The following is a 20,051-nucleotide window of genomic DNA, read 5'->3' as shown; positions in this document are numbered from 1 at the left end:
TACTTAAAATGAAAACTAGAAACACTGCAGATTAAAAATTCAAGAAACGAAAAATCTAAAATTGAAGAAGCGAAAAAATTAAAAAATATAAAATTTGAAAAATCAAATAATAGAAAACCGAACAATTGCAAATCGAAAAATTGAAATATCCAAAAACTGAAAGCTCCGTCACTGAAAAAAAGAAAAATTAAATTATAAAATCAGAACAGTGCGAAGCCGAAAAATTGAAGAAATCAAAAATTTAAAAAACTAAAAGCTGAAAGATCCAAAAATTGAAAAACAGAAAACTTAAAAAAAATTTAAATGAAAACCTGAATGAATATTGAAGAAATTAAAAAAAAATCATAAAAACTCTAAAATTGAAAAATTGCAAATCTAAAAATTGAAGAAACAAAAAATTAAACAAACTGAAATTAAAAAATTATAAAATAAAGAAAATAAAAAGCCGAAACGAAAATTTGCAAGTTGAAAATCTGAAGAAATTAATAATTATTAATGAATCGAAAAATTGAAAACTTGAGAAATTGAAGAAGCCAAAGAAAACGAAAATTTGATAAACTGAAACCAAAAATTGAAACAATTAAAATTGGAAAAACAAAAAATTGTAAAATTGGAACATTGAAAAATCGATAAATTGTAAAAATAAAAAAAATAAAAACCAAAACGAAAAATTGCAAATCGAAAATTTGAAGAAATGTAAAATTAATGAACCAAAAAATGGCAAAAATTTAAAAAAATTCAAGAAAAATCGCAAAGCGAAAAATTGAAGAAACGAAGTAATGAAAAAATCAAAATTGAAAAAAAAATCATGTTTATCGAAACAATAAAAAAAACAAAAATCGAAACGAAACATTTCAAACAGAAAAACTGAAGAAACAAAAAAAATAAACATTGAAGAATTGAAAAATTGAAGTAAACTTTTATAGAGATTATCAGAAAACAAAAGTCACACAAATTTTTTATAATCTTCCGTGGAAATAACCATCAACGAATTTTTTTTTCAAATTTCGGGAAGGTTTTTAGGTCGCGACTCCACTCCGCTAAAAACTGGATTTTTCTTCACAAATATTTACAGCAGAATTGTATTCAGCGCTGTCGTGTCAACTTCTATATTTTAGAGAAATTGTGAAATATAATGTATGCTAATAAATTTAATCCGGCGCTTCCTCCATTTTTTAACTAATCGAGTTACGCGAATTATTACAGGAGCACGCTCTTTGCATATTAACCTATCATCTCCTGAACGTCCAAAAAGGGCCTGATGTTAAGTAAACCTTTCAAGGACGAGATCTAGGCTACGATAAATAAATAAATCTGTAACGCATGTACGGAAAAAGCCGAGACCTGATTCTTCACTCGAAGATAAATTGCTTGCATCAGTGACAGCGCAGCTCCAAAAAAGTGAAAAGATTGGTTTATCTAATAAAATCCTAGTTCAATACCGTTTGCTCGACGACAAGATGTGACTGCACTGAAAAAGATAAAATATTTGTCAGCGTTGCAGCTCGTTAAAATTGAACCAAAATGCAGACTGCCTTTTCAGCGACGCAAATTGCGAAAGCCGTGTTAAGCTCGAAGAAAAACAACGGTGAGACGTAGGTCTCTATTGTCTGAGAAACTTTGAAGTAATGGCTTAAAATTTTCAATTCCTGAAACGTACTCGCCTCTGAATAATTCAGAGTGTCATTTCGGGCGGTCTGTTGTGGCTGCCTTTGTCGTATCTGGAAATTATCACTTGATGAATTGAAATGTGGCCTCATTTATCACTTTGTCATTTCAGGTGATGGCCTGAAACCTGCGAGGATTGCTATTGACACTTATTTTTCAGATGAATTGGGGACATTGTGCACTTTACGCGTGGAAGGGTTGGTGTTTGTTACCATTTGTAGCTAGGCAATGGAAACATCTAGAGAATAGGGTTGTGTAAATATTAATTTTAACAAAAGATGCATTACAAGTATATTGAATCGTCCAACAAGATTGAACTGAACTTAAGAAGGAATAAGATCCGATCTTTAAAAAAATGTTTGGTGTACTTTATAGTTCAAGAGAATTTGTAATTTGTTGACGTAGATTTATACAAACAGCTTTGTTTGTATATTAGGAAGATGTATACAAGAGAGCTTTCTTGATAGGCGTCCACTGTTACATACGACAGTGCACCTGATGCTATTTTCAATTCTTGGATACTATAACTTTTATTTTTTGTGTACAAAATATATTAATTTGTGGTACTTTTTACGTAAAATGCTGATTTCTAAAATAATTAAATTTGACAGATAAAAGTCTCTACATTCACTAAATATTGTTTTAATGGCCTCTTTTGGCAATAATTTAGAATTAAGTTTTAATATATTTTTTTTAATTTTGTGAAATTTTAATCAACCAAACTGAATTTTTAGATAATCATAGAAAAAGTCTTGAAATGTAAAATCTGATTTGATTTTAAAAACAATATTTCTGAAATATTGATGAATGATGAATTTGATATTTCTGTATTACCGTTTTATTTAGAGGGGTAACTAGACTGAAACTGGAACAAAATTACGACAGTATGTGGACTGTTTTGGCCAAATTTCACTAGTTATCATATTAGGAGGTTTAGGATAAACATACGAGAAATTTTTGTACGAGTTAATGTATAGAGTGTTCACTTATGTGATAGATAATTCGATAAAGAAAACAGAAATGTGGTGTGACGAAAATGGTAAGAAAAATGAATTAAACTTTTACCAAAACAATAATTTAGCAAGACATCTTTGTACAATTTTAATTGATCGAATCGAAAAAAATCAATTTAATCATTGGGTTATCGATGTTTTTTTTAAAACATATGTTGCTAACGACTTAGGAATTAGCTCCTATACTGAAATCTGTGAAAATTGTTTGAAATATTTATTCTGCAAAAGTTTTACATGCCATTTTTTCACGCAGTAGTTTTTATTCTTTTTCTAAAAAATATATTATTATTTAAAAAATAGGGATGGTTTAATAAATTAGGGGTAGAAGCATATTCTTTTGCTTAGATCAACGAGAATTATTATAATTCACACATTGAAAAACGCTAAAACAATAAAAACGATGACTTTAAATGACAGGTTACAAATGATATTAATGATAAGTGAGAACTGTCATAATGAAGCATAATTTCATCGAAGCGGGATTTTTGAAAAGAACGCATATTGCTTATAATTGTATACCTAGTAAATTTTGTTATTCTAGATATCACTCCGTTGAAAAAAATAGTCTACGGGTACTCAGACAGAACTCCACTTACCCCTGAAGGAACAAATCCAGCTCTTCCTAAAAATTACAAAACTTGATTTCGAGCAATTTTATACATTTTTGGCAACCCCTATAAGTTAAAAGTATATAGATAATACCAGTCACAATCTAAGAAAAATAGTGGTCCATTTACCATGTAAAATGTTGAGGTGGCGTTATCAAATTTTTGGTGGGGTTGATTAGACAAATTTTGGTTAGCGTTTTACCATCTACATTAAACTCCGAATTTGACAACAATGGTGCAGGAATTTTGGAGATTATTTGTCTGATAAAAATCGACAGAGACCCTAGGGGTCATAAAACGTCGAGAAAACATGAAAGTAGTCAGTCATCGGATGGATCCTAATATACATTCCTTACGACGGGAAATAAAAAAGTGTTAAAAATTAGATGTTTTACTAACATTTTGTGCGAAACGTTTCAAATTTCAACACTTTTGATCAAAGTGGATTCATAAACCACTAATACAGGAGAAATATCATTAAATTTAAATAGCATTTTCTGTTCGTAATTTTGTAGTCATGCTATCAAATTGTTGGTGCAGATGATCCGAAAAATTTTGGTTGGCGTTTTAAAATCTGCTTTATATTTCTAAAAGATTTTCAAAATTGGTCGAACAGTTTCGGAGTTTTGTTTAATAAAAATCGACACAGAAAACATACAACAGGCGAGAGACGACAAACAAATGGAAGCGGAAGACCTATTTGTTCGGGAAAACATGAAAGTAGCCAATCGCCACATAGACTTTATTACAATACTTCCTTAGCTTACGCCGGCAAATAAAAATGTATTAAAAATTAGATATTACTAACATTTTGTTTAAAACTTGTGTCTGTATTCATTTTTATTAGACAAGTAATCTCCGAAACTACTGGACCGATTGTTGTCATATTTTGTATGTACATTAGAAATATCATTAGATGGTTAAACCCTAACTAAAATTTGACTAGTCATCCCCACCACCAATGGGATGACGTCATCTCTAAAATTTATAATAAAGAGTTTTTTTATTTTTATAAAATAGGACACTCATGCCCTTGTGTGTGAATCCGTGTCGAATTTTCACCTAAGACATCCCGAATTTTTGGAAAAAGTTCAAAACCGAATAACATATTGTTGCAATATAACTTTCAAACTGTCAAACCGAATGCGTTGAAATCTTTACACCACTAGTTTTTAATATATAAAGGTTATCAGCAAACAATTTTTCTTTATAAATTTTCAAAGAAGCGGGATTTGTTGGACTATACTTCAAGGGCGAGGGGAGTTCTATCGAAGTAACCTTGGACCAATTTTTCTAGTTCCATTTCTCACGAAAGCATAATTTCATGTTCATTTGGTGTTTCTTAACTTAGAATATTTAGAATACGAACACGCGACATTTCTGTTCCAACACATCGTTAGTTGTTTGTCCATTGGTAAAATGACTCTGGTAAATATTTGAGATTCAGTTTGTGTTTTAAGTTTATTAGAAATATAACAAAACGTCAAAAAATTAGTGAAACAATAAAACATATACATTATAAAGTAGTAACTATAATTTATCCCTAAATTTATCCTAAAAATTATTCAATACATACATATCTTTGACGATTATTTATACTTGTTGTCGAATACATTGCAAGATATCTGAAAACAGACAAATGAATTATGTATGAATTTTCTACGAATCCTTTAATCCAATTTCGTTCACATTCTAGAAACAAAATAATTCTTTATTACTTTAAAAGTGGATTAAGGTTATTTACACAGGTTTCCTTGCATGCATATAAAAACATCTTTACTATTAGAAAGATTACACAGTGAATAAATGATAATAATTATAAAAAACCAAAGTGGATTCATAAACCGTACAGGTTTATGATATTTTCTTATAAAATTTAAATAGCATATATTATGCAAAATTTTGGTTGACGTTTTAAAATCTACATTATATTTCTAAAATACTTCCAAAATTTTACAATAATCAGTCCAGTAGTTTCGGCGTTTCCGTCTAATAAAAATCGACAAAGAGAGACCACAAACACACGGAAACGGAACCCCTATTTTTTCATACTCTGGGGGTCCTAAAACGTCGAGAAAACTATTTGTTGCTACTAGCTCTTCGTGGAATAGACCTTGTCACAATACTTCCTTAGCTCACGTTTGGAAAGTAGTATTAAGATTATTGTTATATTTATATTTTGAAAAAAATTAAGAACGTCATTTCCCAAAAAATTTAAATTAATCTTCAGTGATAATATTGTGTTGCATGTTTGTTGCTATCTTTTTATCCCAGTATTATTTTCTATTTTTAAAATTACTTCCAAAAGAAGTAATTTATGAACCATTTTATTTTATGTAGGTATTATTTTGAACAAGATCTTCCTTATTTCTATCATCTTCTAAAGGCTAACAAACGTGGAAAAATATTTACATTTTAGCTATAAATCAGTTTTTTGTCCAAATTTTTCGGCTTAAGCTACTTTGGACTCCGTTTTGTGCCTTTGGAGATGCCAAATCCATCTGTGAGCTCCAAAAAGGCTCTTTTAAAATACGAAAATATGCATATCACAACCTTTTTAAATATAGTTTTGTTCAAGAGAAACTGAACACTCACTAAATAAAATATTGCCAACAAAATAAAACATTAATTGTCTTTTAATTTTTTTACATAAACTCGTTTTTCGTCGTTTGATGACTCCCAGGGTATGAAAAACAGATCTTCTGTTTTTGTCTATTTTGTTTATCGTCCTTAGTCTGGGTCGATTTTATTAAATAGATAATTTCCGACACTATTGGATTGGTTACTATAAAGTTTTATTTGTATATTAGGAATATCGTGTAGATAATAAAATGATGACCAACATTTGTCTATCTATCCCCACCAACAACTTGACAATGTCACCTAAAAATTTTACATAGAAAATGTTACTTAAATATTATAAAATAATAAATTTCTCAACTTGTGGTTGTCCACCTTGTTTATTTAGTTTATAGTAAAGCTCGCAAATTCAAATTTTATAATTTTTCGAAGAAGTTGTTTGTTGGACTACTACTATAAATGGAAATTCTGTCTGCTACCCTAGACCACTTTTTGTTTTAAAAACAGGTAAAACAAAACCTTAATAAAAATATCCCAGTAATAAACCCTGTAAACATAAATAGCACTTGTATTTTTTAACAACGTAAATGAAAATAAATTCTGTTTTATACTTGAGAATATGTGTTCGAATACGCGGAAAATGAAAATTAAATCTTTTACTTCTACTTTTTGAGTTTTATCTTCAAATAATTGAAAAAATTAAAATAAAAAAAATGTAACCTTTAGAAATATTGTTTAGAATATGTAGGTGTGATATGGTAATTTGATATTCCTTATTCCAAACTCACGTTTTGCACCTAGAAAAAGTTAACAGAAAAATGAATAATTATTTAATTTCCTTCAAAGTGGGAGTTAATAAAATTGTATACATTGATGAGAAAAGGTTAAAATTAATAGCTAATTTAGATCCGTTGTGTACAAGAAAAGTAAAATCAGAAATTCGTTTCGAGCTAAAATTGTTAATAACCTGATCGATTGTTCAGCATGACCAAAATTGTTTGTGTTGAAAGGTTCACACTTTTTAACACGCAATGCTAACATTTTTACTTATAATTTTCATACAACTATTTTTTTATAGTTCATTGTTCTCTTAAAAGTCTAGATGTACTTTTCTTACCAAAACTTGATGGCGTATTTTTATTCTGTTTTTAATTTAAACAAAATTGCCCAAATAACATTCGCAAGATGATAAAGAACCAGCTTCGTTTATCAAAACCATAAAGAAATAAATGGTTTTGTATGATTTCCACAATATATATTTTCATAAAAGAACAAATCAGACACATGAGACTTTCCAGTGGAAATGTAGTCAATTTATCTCCAAAGTGACTCTTGAGTCGATTTACATTGTTTCTATGCCAGCTCGAAGACAATATGCACATAAGGTATCTCTGCATCTAAATTATATTACTCTTGTCGCAAACAATGAGATTACATACAGAGTTTTATTAGCGCCAAACTCAAGAATCCTTTGTAAAATAATGCATTGCTTCAAATATGCAACATGTAGCCCTCCGCACAAAACGAATTTCCAAGCTCCAAATGCAAGAAACGCGTTTATTTTTTGCTAAGGACAAACAAACTGGTAACGAGGTTTCTGGTACGAATTCTGCATAGTTTATTATGTTGAGAGGACTGAACACTAGGAAACAATAAGTAGTGCTTTTCGACTTACCGTATCTTGTGTCTACAGATCATTAGTGTAAAGGTTCCATTTGAATGTAAATGCAGCCACATGAAGCGATAATCACGTGATTGAAAAAGTTACTATAGTGCTGGCAACCTCTCAAAATCACACGATAAAATTTTAGTGGATCGAAATATAACATTCTGAATATACAATTGTGTGCAATAATTAATATTAATATTGTCTGAAGTACACAGACTTTTTGACTTGGTGTTGATTGTTCTACAAATTGGGTTTATTTGAAATCATACACTTTACATACACAAACTACTGTCACTGTCTCAAAATTAATTAGGACCTCCTAAGTGGTATTCAGCATTCAACGTAGATAGTTATTCTGAGGATCCTTTGAAACCATGGCGATGTCTGTGCCGATAATAATTAAACGCAACACAATATATAATCGATAATGATTTTACGTTAGCGTAAATGATAATAGACTTTAAACTTGTAGTTAAGTTGTTAAACTGGATAACTGGAGGTGTTAAGCTCCCGTGGTACCATCCAAGTGATTACAACAAAAGTTTATGTCCCTCTTTTTACACCGCATCATGTATAAAATTAAGCTTTAGCTAAACGCAAAGCTTATTCACAATACACAGAGGAATATTATTTCTACAATGTGTCACAGAATAACTTACGACTAAGTTACTTCGACACAATTTAATTATATTGTGATGAATTTGACCGCTGGGGAGAATAATTGTGGCTAGTGGTAAATAAACCTTCTGTTTTTGTTTTTTGAAAATGACAGCACGAGTTTGAATTAATTTACAGACGGAGTTTACTCAGGAATTATAAATCATAACGCTGCCGTTGTGACAATGGGTTTTTAATGTTGACGCTTTTTGCTGATGAAAGCCCGTGTTTAAAAAGGATTTTTGCTAAGCTAAAGTTTGTGGCAGTTGTGAAATGCCGGAGATTAAAACTGATACTCTTTGGCTGGAGCCGTTTTCCTTTAAAAGTGTTGACGAAATTTAAAATTTTCAATCTCCTGGCAATAACTTTGCTTTTAGAAACTATGATATTCTAACGAGGTGCTCAGACCGAGTGAACGAATGTAACTTTAAAGCATCTTAAAATTTAACGGTTTCAATGAATAGAATTTTCGTCAATTTGTTAGAATGGTGGCAGAATGAAGCGTGGTCGCCATAATTTTTGCGCCTCATTGAATATAAATGAAGCATTAAGAATTAACATTTGAATCAGAAACATAATCTAAACAATTTGCATTTATCAAGGCGAACAAAAATCACAAGACGAACCAGAATTTCAAATGTAATTATTTCGGTAATTAAAACGCCTTTCTCAAGTTTCCGAAACAAATTTTGTCGAGTCTTCTCAAACAATATGAAAAAAGATATTATTCCCATTTAATATTTTTCCAAATGGAAGCTCTAAATTTGCGATTAATTTCTCCGTCCGAATTTAGATCGAGAAAAGCGGTTATATTAAAATTTTCATTGGAGCAAAGGAGCGCACGGAACAACGCGTTTTCTTCGGCACCCATAAAAAGGATTTCTTTTACCTTTAATTACATCTTCGCACTTCTTGAAGCTTTCAACAAATCATCCAATCGCGTCGGACTCCATTACGATCCTGAAACAATAAACAAGTCGTAATTTTTTCTTTGAAAACTCGGCGGTGAGAAAAAAGCAACGTCTGGAATATTTGATGAACGATTTGGCTTCAGTTCAACAGGTTCCACCCTGGGAGCCAACTTTCGGACGAATATTACTTTCAAAGAAACATTTACTCATCGAGCTGTATAAAAACAAATTACTCGGTCGAAGTGCGTCGCTAAAATTAGCAAGGCAGCGGAATTAAATGCTTCTGATCGCTTTTTAACTTCCGGGATAAGGAAGTCATTAGAGTAGAGAAAATTTAGATGTAGAGATTTGAACACATCCTAACGTTTTAAGATCCTTCGTTTCCAAACACAACGTAGGTCCTACATTTTTAAATTTCGCGGGCTTTGATATTTGATTTGAATTTTCGCGGAATAAAACTGTTAAGTCTAAAGTTCAATCGGTCGTAATCTCGACACGCCATATACTAAAAATTAGTAGCGTCGTTAATCAGTAAATACAATTTGGTGGCTTTACGACAACTGAGATTTTATTGAATTCGGGGTACTTCTACAAACTACTTCTCTTGATGGTTATTTAAAGTTTAATGTTTATTTGTTAAAGCTTTTCTGTGACATAAAATAAAACCGTGACCGGCATACAACGCATGACAGTATGGGGGAGACTATTTAGATTCTGGATCCTGTGAAAGAAGCCAGCAGCTCTAAAAACCCAAATTTCTGCGGCAATATAACTACATTTTCAGCAAAATTTCTGTGTTAATTACCTTTGAAAGCGTTGTGTAAAAATCTCCCGGAAACATTTATGAAAACGCTATCAGAGCTGCCAGCTCGAGCAGCGATAAATAACTAATAAAAACAAGCGCTGTTTCGTAGTTCAAAAATTTATAAATCAGTTCAACACCGCTAACGGAAGCCGGGAGCATTCGCTAGTGTGAGTTAAAATTAATTCTCTGGTTTTAGTTTAGCTGTTAGGTGCTATATAGTCGTTTAATTAATTTAAGTTTAATTTTAAAGCCAGACAAGATGATTCATTAAGTTAATGGGTTTGTAGACTTCGCGTAGAACTTATTGTCTGCGCTACGTACTTATGACAGGTTTAGAGAAAATTGCCGGTTTTATGTTTATCGTTCTAGCCAATGCGACGTGTATTGCTCAAGTGGTATCATAAACGATGGGAATCAGAGCACCACTAAAGAGCTTCAACGCCATATTGCAACGTAATCTGCACTGAAACGTTGCTATGTTGTATAGAATAGGAATTTTAATCGTATCATAAGCACTTATCGCGGTTGTGTTACAGGAATTTCTGAGGAAAATCTATTCACTGCGTGGGGTGGGTTATGACGAATTTTAGAGAAGGATTTCAAAGTTGAAACAACAATTACTTTGATAACGTATAAGGTAGCTTTAATTTTTTTATGACAACTATAAACAGGGATTGTACTTAAAATGTATGATTATATCGCTTTTACGCAACCAATGTAAGCTCAAATAGACGTGAAATTTCAATTTAAGTTTCAGCTTCAAACATTAATATCGTTATAAATCTAAATCCAATTGAGTCGCACAAAAAGGATTCGAATGACATAAAATAGAGCGACACTAGCTGTAAATTCACCCTCATTAGTAAGTATTATCGGTATTATTATTTCTCATTTCACTCTAATTAACATTAATTGGCCACACAGCGAATGAATAATTTAGGTAAATCAAAAATGAGTTACCTTTCCACGGGTCGACGCACAAACAAATTTTCATAGTGGGTGCAAACCCTGAGCTCTCGGACCATCGCTATACATTTGATGCAAACGTTCTGGGTTTTACGTGCCAAGGAATTTTTTTTAACGTTGTCGATGATCTTGAAATTTCGTGTGTTCGTCATGCATTGAATTGAAAAGCACGCACAGCTAATGCTGTGGCACAACTGAAGCTTTATTTTGTAGACTTTCTTGTCGAACGAATGGGTGAAAAGCGATCGTTTAAAACTCCGAGAGTTCAAATAACAGGCGTTGATGGAGGAACCCACAGAAATAGAAATAAGAGACAATTGAGATGTCGAGAGAATTAAACACAACTGATGGCGCTCGTGTAAGAGTAAAGTTGAAAGGTTAAGTTCGAGCTTTAAACATTTCTTCTTGGTTTAGGGATAAATTTGGCTGAATTATCTGGGGAGTATTGTTTTGGTTGCGTTGAAAATATTTTAGAATCAGAGCAGGACCGATCGATACTCTGTGTGCATAACGACGCTCGGGTAACGAGCAAGACGTGGAGCATGAAAGTGGAATATAGTGAACTTCGGTACAGCCAAATCTATAACACACACATCGCCTCATTTTTTTGTGAGCATTAAGTTGAAAAGTTGTTTTCTTTTTTCTGTAAAAAAACGAAAGTCTTAGTTTTGTTGCTGTGAAATAATTTGTTAAAATAAATTTTGTCTTTTAAATAAAACTAAAAAGTTTGTTTTTATTTGAATAAACTCTTCAAGTTAAAGGAACAGTCGGCTTATTTGAAAACTGCTGTCTGTGCAGAAAATAAATTTCACGAGGGGGAATTATATAAAATGTTTGTTTGGAAATGTAATAAATCCACTCGTATCATTTCCGGCTTTTCCAGGAACAAAAACACAAGTAAATTTGAAAGGAAAATTCTAAACCATATTCCTCTGGAAATTTTGGTTACCTGGTATAAATTGAGTATTCAGAAAACTGCGCCCACTCAAAAACAAAATAAAAAATTAACTATTTTAAAGCACAGAAGGTGACTTCACTTCCGGTAAAACAGGAAACGTTGACGTTGTACTCTGTATACCTACACAGGTAGAAATTTATTCGTTACATTGATTTATTTAAAAATTCGTCTATATGCATGCGAATAATGAAGTCAATAAATATAAATTGAAATTCGCAACTAACAATTAACAATAAATAAAAATTGCATTTCCATTAAATAATAATTAATTCTTCTGCTATCACAATGCACAATTGAATTGGACCGTACAATTTTAAATAACTCTGTTTAAATTATGGTTTAATTAAGCAATGTAAACTCGCTAAATATTTCAGACACCATTCATTTTCAGTACGCTCTGGTAACTGAAACTACTCTACTTTAAAATTTTAAATAGTTACTTATTTTGTTCTTGACGTAGAACAAATTTTCCCTAAAAGGGTCATATTTCGCTGTAGAAGAATTTCAAGCTGTACTGCTGCTTTTAACAAATTACATAGAACTTGTCTTGTTTTACACCATACCGTGGTTTATTATTCACATATGCATTTAGCTTGAATCCACTATTCCCTAAACGAAAAAAATGGAGATCAGGAGCTTTGTTTATAGTTGCTATATGTAACCTATTTTAGTTTTTAATAAATATCAAGATCAAGAAGGGAGTGCTTGACAAGTGAGTGCTTGTTCCGAACAGTTGCTCAATCTGTGCTTATTTTGGAGAGATTGACTTTACAAAATTGTGAGTTTTTCATTGTTGTACTACTTTAAGTTGTTACTTACATTGTAGTGATTAGTTTTTACTAATTGATAACTTTTTGTGTCGGTGGCAAGAGACCGCGGCTGTGCCGCGGCCTTTAGCCGGGCTCACACCGGTGGGTATTTCCCGAAAGGGAAAAGTGTATTATTAGCATTTTTTTTATACCCGATAGCTATGGCCGAAACTGCGTTTCAATTCCCTGCTAAAGACCAAGCAATTGTGATGAATGCAGTTAGTGAATTAAAACTTACTGACTATGTAATTGCGATTGGTAACCTGATGACTCCTAAAGATATACTTTTTGCATCTCGTATGTCCAACGATCGAGTTTGTATTTACTTGAGTAACAAGGCACTTGTAGATCAAATAGTATCTGAACAACCTGCACTCATTATCAACGGAATTGAAATTAAAATTCGTCGGTTATTAAACCCAGCTAAACGTATCATCTTATCCAATGTATGCCCCACGATTCCTCACTCCATTGTTGAGAATCAAGTTAAAATGTTGGGTTTTACAGCTGTCTCGCCTATGACTTTTCTCAGAGCCGGCATCCAGAACAGTGCTTTTTCACATGTGCTCAGCTTCCGTCGACAAATCTACGTACAACCTTCATCTATCAGTCTCCCATCTTCTGTCGTTCTTAAGTATGATGATACTAACTATAGACTTTTCTTAAGTTTCGACGATGTCTGCTTTAAATGTAAAGCAGCTGGTCACTATGCAGTTGACTGTCCGAATGTCATCGAGAAATCCACTTCTATAGTTTCCCCCTCTGAAAACGCCAAACAATCTGTAGACCAGGTTTATCCCAGTAATAAACGACAAACTACTAACGATGATCCAGATGAAGTAACTCCTTTGGATCTGACTCAAATGTTCCGTGATAAAGATGCTCGTGAAAAGAGAAAGCCCAAAAAAATGAAAATTAGTGACTCACTTGAAAGTCTCACACCTACATCTGAACTGTTGACACCTGTTAGACAATTAATAGACAATTCTGGGGTACAGTATCCCGTCGACTTCAACCAGTTCGTAGAGTTTATGGATAAGGTGATAGGAGACAGCAACGTGATGGATCTTATTAACAAATACACAACTGATGTACAGGGAATGTTAAATTTGTTATATGACGTATACCCTCTTGTAGAGCACAAAAGCATCAAAAATAAATGTTTAAAAGCCCAACGTAAACTGAAAAAGGCATACGCAAACTTTGTAGATCAAACAGCTGATCCCGTTCCTCCAACAGAGTCGTTTCTAATTTCTCCTCTTCAAGATGAATACTAATAACTTTTCTAAAGCATTTTGTAACCCTTTAATAGCATATACTAACATAGCATCTTTGCCTGCAAAATATGATGAATTCTGTTCTTTTGTTGTCTCGAATAAACCCGCTATATTTTTAATCACTGAAAGTTGGTTAAATGTAGCAATACCCGATTCTCTATACTCTTTACCAGGTTATTCAATATACAGGACTGACCGAAAAGGTAAACGTGGTGGGGGTGTATGTATCTATGTATCTCATTCGATTACTTCTGTATTCAAAGTCACTCCTCTTGATGTCAACATTGATAAAATCGAAACTCTCTTTCTTAATTTCAAAATTAACACTAGTTCGCTTCTACTTGGGTGTATTTATAGGCCTTCATCTACTGTTATTAATGATGACTTAGTGTTATTTAATACTCTGGATCGCTTATCTGAAAAATACACTCATTTATTGCTATTTGGCGATTTTAATATGCCCGAAGTAAACTGGATGTCTTGTCTGTCAAATCCTCGCTCCACTTCAGAGCAATTGTTGGTAAAATTATTGCAGAACTCGCATCTTGTCCAGATGGTAAATCAACCGACGAGGTATAGACAAAACCAAGATCCATCCAGAATAGATCTTATTCTATCATCCGACGAAAATCTGTTCACAAACATACAGTATTTGGATCCGATTGGTAAATCGGACCATGTAGTTATTTCAGGACAACTACAGTTATGCTACAAAGTGATACCGCATACGGTCGTCAAAAATAAATCCGTCATTAATTTTGTTGAAGTTAACTCCGAATTTGCTAATCTAGACTGGACTTCAATTTTAACGAGCTCAAACATTTTGGAAAGTTGGGCCGTTTTCAAAATTACGTTCAACACGGTAGTAGCAAAACATACGGTAATATTTACATCGAAAAAATCTGGTACAAAGCCGTGGATCAACTCGAGAATATTAAAAATGGTTAAGGAAAAACGTCGCCTTTGGAAAATTTACAAACGTTCTAGAAATCAAAGTGATTATGTATCACACCGAACATATTCGAATAGATTGTCGAATACAATAAAGAAAGCTAGAATTTCATTTGAAAATAACGTTGCTAACTCAAAGGATCCCAAACTTCTGTACAAATATATAAGGTCAAGTATTAACGGATTGGCAGAAACTCCACAACTCAAAAATCATAACGATGACTTAATTACTGATAATTATGTTACTGCCGAAGTTTTCGCGGATTGTTTCTCAGCAAACTACTTGGTGGAACCACCTATTCATTCTTCGTTGACCTCTGATTCCATTGTTCATTCTTCTATTCTCATGGATGTAGAATTCTCGGAGGACAACATATAAAAAAAAATCAACTCGTTGAAAGAAAACACCTCTCCAGGACCAGATGGACTATCTGCTACTATGCTACGAAACTGTGCTCAATCTCTGTGTAAACCTCTCAGCATTCTGATGACTCAGTCTTTTAAATCGGGTTCTCTTCCTTCTGATTGGAAGGTAGCTAATGTGAAACCTATTTATAAGAAAGGAGACAAATACTGTGCGACTAACTATCGACCTATAAGTCTCACTTCTCTCGTCGTAAAAATGATGGAATCGATTATTTGTGATAGTCTTCGTGCGTTTCTTAATCAGCAAAACGTCATACCAACAATTATTTTTATACAACATGACATTTTACTTGTCTTCTGGCTTAGCAAAAACTAAAGTGTATCCACACTTTCCGCAATAATGACGATCCTCCATGGCGGCCATGAAGACACCCGCGCCACATTGCTCACCAGGGCATTCGCGCCTCAATCTGTGGATTTTACCATTTTCGTCCACCTTGTAAAATTTCAAAACTGCCAACTTAACCTTCTTCTTCTTATGTTTAATTTTTTTGGGAGTAGAATAATTCTTCTTCTTGCGTTTCTTCGCGCCTCCCCTGAGTCTTAAAACTAAATGCAAGGTAGATTCCTTCTGGATATTGTAATCAGATAAGGTGCGTCCATCTTCCAGTTGTTTACCAGCGAAGATGAGACGTTGTTGATCCGGAGGAATTCCCTCTTTATCTTGGATTTTGGCCTTCACATTTTCAATAGTATCTGAAGGCTCGACCTCAAGGGTGATGGTCTTACCAGTCAGAGTTTTAACGAAAATCTGCATTGTGGAGAGTTACCTCAACACTCCACCATGACACGCCGTGAAAAGACTACTAATCTGCTGAGTTGTGTAAACGATTGGACTAAAAATTGTGATCGAGGAATACCAACTGACGTTATCTATTTTGACTTTGCAAAGGCATTTGATAGAGTCCCAATTCAACGACTTATATTAAAACTAAAATGGCTTGGTGTCTCAGGTAATCTGTTGGTTTGGATTAAATCCTTTCTGTCTGAGCGATTGTTTAGAGTAAAAGTTGGTGAGGTAGTGAGTGGTCACAAGCAGGTAATAAGTGGTGTTCCGTAGGGTTCTGTATTGGGACCCCTCCTGTTTCTTGTATACACAGCCGACTTAAGAAAGCATATTCGGTCACCATGTGCGTTTTATGCTGATGATTTTAAAATCTATAACTCGTCCTGTAAACTAAATGTAATTGCGACGGATATATTAGCTGTGACGGAGTGGAGTAAAAAATGGCTCATTCCTTTGAACATTAGCAAATGTGTTGTCTTGCACATTGGCCCCCATAATCCCAGAGCTGACTACTTCATATATGGTGTTCCACTGACTAAAGTAGATGCACAGAACGACTTAGGAGTAACAATTACCACCGATTTAACGTGGTCACAACATATCGCTAAAATAGTAAGTAAAGCCAACAAAATGGTATATCTATTAAGACGTACGTTTAAAAATCCTTACCATGACACAGTTGCAAAACTACACAAAACATACGTAAGGCCAATCCTGGAGTATTCTAATTTAGTGTGGTATCCAATTTTAGTTAGGGATAGTGATCTGTTAGAAGGCGTTCAGAGGCGCATGACTCGATTACCTTATGGCATTTTGCGACCATCGTATGAACAGAGACTCGTAATCATGAAATGCCCTGCATTGGGTCAAAGAAGAACAAGAGGAGACGCCATTGCAACATTTATTGCACTCATATTAAATGTTCCTCCGACGAACAGCATGTTTACTTTGAATTCTGATGTGCGTACTAGAGGTCATCAGTTCAAGCTCCAGAAAGAAGCGTTTCGCACCAGAACCCGCCAGTTCTTCTTCTCGAATCGTATTTTCGACACATGGAACTCTCTGCCATTACAAGTAGTGTGCAGCCCAAGTGTACTTAGTTTCAAGAAAAATTTTGATCATTTTATGAATATGTAAACTATTTGTATTGTAATATTTGTATTTGTTGAATTTAATAAAGTTAAGAACTATTGTTGCTCACGCCGGCATAACAGAGTGTGAGCTCTCTGCTCGAGCGTGCAATAATAATAATAATAATAATAATAATAATATTTAAATATCATCAGAAAAATATCTGATATAAATATAATAAATCTAACATGAAATAAAACTTCGTTTCAAGATCTTCCCTATGTTGTCCAACGTGATACATTATTTCGTACACATAAATTTATGCTATAAATATCTCCAGAGAAAGCACATTCCTTATAATTAGTTACAAATATGCTAACCTCAACATCCTGAACCAAAAAAATAAACATTCACCTTAATGAATATACGTGAACGCAAATGATTGATTACGGTATTTCACTCATCAATCCAAAAATTTAAGTTCGCGTGTAACTAACAAAATTAGAAAAAAAAAACCTTTATCAAGTCAAAAACCAGCGGCTTAAACAACACCCTCGTAGCCCCTGCGCGGTGGGGGCGCTAATCAAGGGCGAATCTAGATTCTTAGGGACATAGTACTATTTAAGTATTATTTATTTGGGACCCCTTTGTTTCCTATTAAAAATAGGATTTGGTTAGAAAATTTAATTTACATGTTGTCAGTACTTAAATACAGTATAAAATGAGGTAATTTTGAACAAAACCAAGATCTGAATACCGTAAGCATTATTGATTCTAATAAGGATAGTTCCACACAGAATTAATTACGGAAGTGTATATTTTAATTTTTAACAACTATAAGATTCGCCTGTAAATGCATACTTTTGAAATTAGTAAACGAACAGAAAAACGAAATAATAATGAGGTGGCTGATTGGCTGCAAGTCATAAATTACTGCAATTGCCGGAAGTTGCCAGCTTTGCATTTTGTGCAATGTCGAGATCATAATGTGTCAACAAATGTTCAGGTGAAGACGAAATTGTATTTTTGTAATAACCAAGTTAAAAACAAATACATTTTATTTTCCTTTACATTTAAACACTTTAGTGTTTATGTTTATACATCTGAAGAATGTCACACAGAAATTTGTTTGATTCGAGTTTATCCCCTCAAAACACAGGAGTAAAATTATTACTAAGCCTTAGTTGAACAAAATGTTCGGAATATCATTATCATAATTCTTATTTTATCATTATTTTATTGTTATAAAGACGTACGCATTCCCACATTTTCAAGAATATGGCGTGACTCGTAATTAATTTGATCAATAAAAAACGAAAGGGTGATTAATTTAAAAAAAATATATTTTATGTAATAAAAAAAGGCATGGAGCAATAATAAACAAAATTAAGATATGGTTCGTAAACCACAAGTACAGGAGTATATTATTTCATACAAAATCCGTAATATTAATTATGCTATAGAATAAGCGAACGTCATCAAATGTTTGGTGGGGATGCTTAGCCAAATGTTGGTTAGTGTTTTACAATTTACATGAAATTCCTCATGTACGTACAAAATTTGACAACAATCGGTCCAGTAGTTTCGTAGATTATCTCAAATAAAAATCCGGACAGACGACAGACAGACAGACAAACAGACAGAGGGACACGGAAGAGCTACTTCTTCATACTTTAGGGGTTATGAAAATATTTCCTTAGCTTACGCTCGATAAGTAAAAATAGTTATTTTGGCATTTCTACGAACTGGTTTACTTAAAATTTACTTAACTAAACTCTCCTCACATCTAAATTTAATGAAGTCAACTTCAATGGCGAAAAAAATTGGACGGTCCGGCTTAACACTTTATCAATGAACGCTAAGAGCATTATTTCCCTGAACTGACAAAAAAGGTTTGGTTTAATGGTAAATCCTTCTTTCAGAAACATTAAAATCGGCTTAACTTGTCCAGAAAGCCGTTTAAAAGCTTACTGAAACATACGTGTCAAGATAATGTATTATGCAATAAATTGACCACCACGTGTTTTTTCTTTTAATCTCAAATAAACCACATGAAATGAAAATTCGAAATACGAAAAAATTCAATTATCTCGAAATTAATAACAGCCTGGACGTGCCGAAGTGACCCTTTCGTAAAAAGCGGCGTCATAAACCGCTTTTAAATAAATATAATTCTGTGAGAATATTGTATACGCTGTTTTTTTTTTTTCAATTAATTTAAACGTCGACAATATTTAAAAAGTATTTTTCAATTTTTAAACATTTAATTTCGAATGAATTCTGGAATGCAATAAAGAATATAATTTTGAAAATTATAAAAACTATGCAACTTAATACATCTACATGTGCAGTCATTAGACTTCTACAACAATTAGTTCCGTAATTAGTAACAGTAAGCACATTAATAACCATAAAAAGCTCTAAGTACCAAAGAAGATTACTTTAACATACTACCGTACGGGCATCATTTTTGGATTCACATTGACGTAAGCCATAATCGGCTTATTGCTAATGCTTTCGCAGAAAGGCATCTGTATCAAATGACAAGTCGTGTAATTTACTTACAAAGGAAACTGAATTGTTTCCTGAATCATATACCGCCTCATTCAAATAACAATAACATGATCCCCGAACATCGTCATAATCTTGATAAAAATCTACAAATCCTTTTGATGTATTTTTAACAGAGAGCGAAGACTGAGTTGTGGATGTTTCGTAACAATTTAATAAAATATGCAGAGAACAATATGTAAACTGCATCCAATCCTTATTAAATCAAGGTAGGGAAATTAGGTTAGACTCGCAATATTGAATTTGAATGTAACAAGGAGAGACCCGAATTCTCTTGAGTTTAAAGCATCAGTGGACTTGAATAAACTGGAGAATCGCCTAAAA

The 20,051-nt window shown here is 33.0% G+C and overlaps 2 protein-coding genes across 4 annotated transcripts in view; both read right to left on the bottom strand.

Annotated features, from left to right (window-relative positions):
• Positions 1-20,051, bottom strand: part of LOC135127027 (putative tyramine receptor 2) — a 214,280-nt gene that overhangs the window by 12,038 nt on the left and 182,191 nt on the right. For all 3 annotated transcript variants that reach the window (XM_064053324.1, XM_064053326.1, XM_064053325.1), the window contains one exon: positions 9,085-9,155. The gene's annotated coding sequence lies outside the window, so the exon portion shown is untranslated. The remainder of the gene's footprint in view (positions 1-9,084; positions 9,156-20,051) is intronic.
• LOC135127026 (ubiquitin-ribosomal protein eS31 fusion protein) lies at positions 15,580-16,096 on the bottom strand. The gene has a single exon (XM_064053323.1). It carries the CDS (start codon positions 16,053-16,055, stop codon positions 15,585-15,587), a length of 471 nt encoding a protein of 156 aa, XP_063909393.1. The 5' UTR covers positions 16,056-16,096; the 3' UTR covers positions 15,580-15,584.

The sequence above is a fragment of the Zophobas morio genome, unplaced genomic scaffold, assembly GCF_036711695.1.
Source record: "Zophobas morio isolate AGI-343-1 ecotype UQ-CSIRO unplaced genomic scaffold, CSIRO_AGI_Zmor_V1 ptg000011l, whole genome shotgun sequence".
NCBI lineage: Eukaryota > Metazoa > Arthropoda > Insecta > Coleoptera > Tenebrionidae > Zophobas > Zophobas morio.
This window is presented reverse-complemented; position numbering and strand designations above follow the sequence as displayed.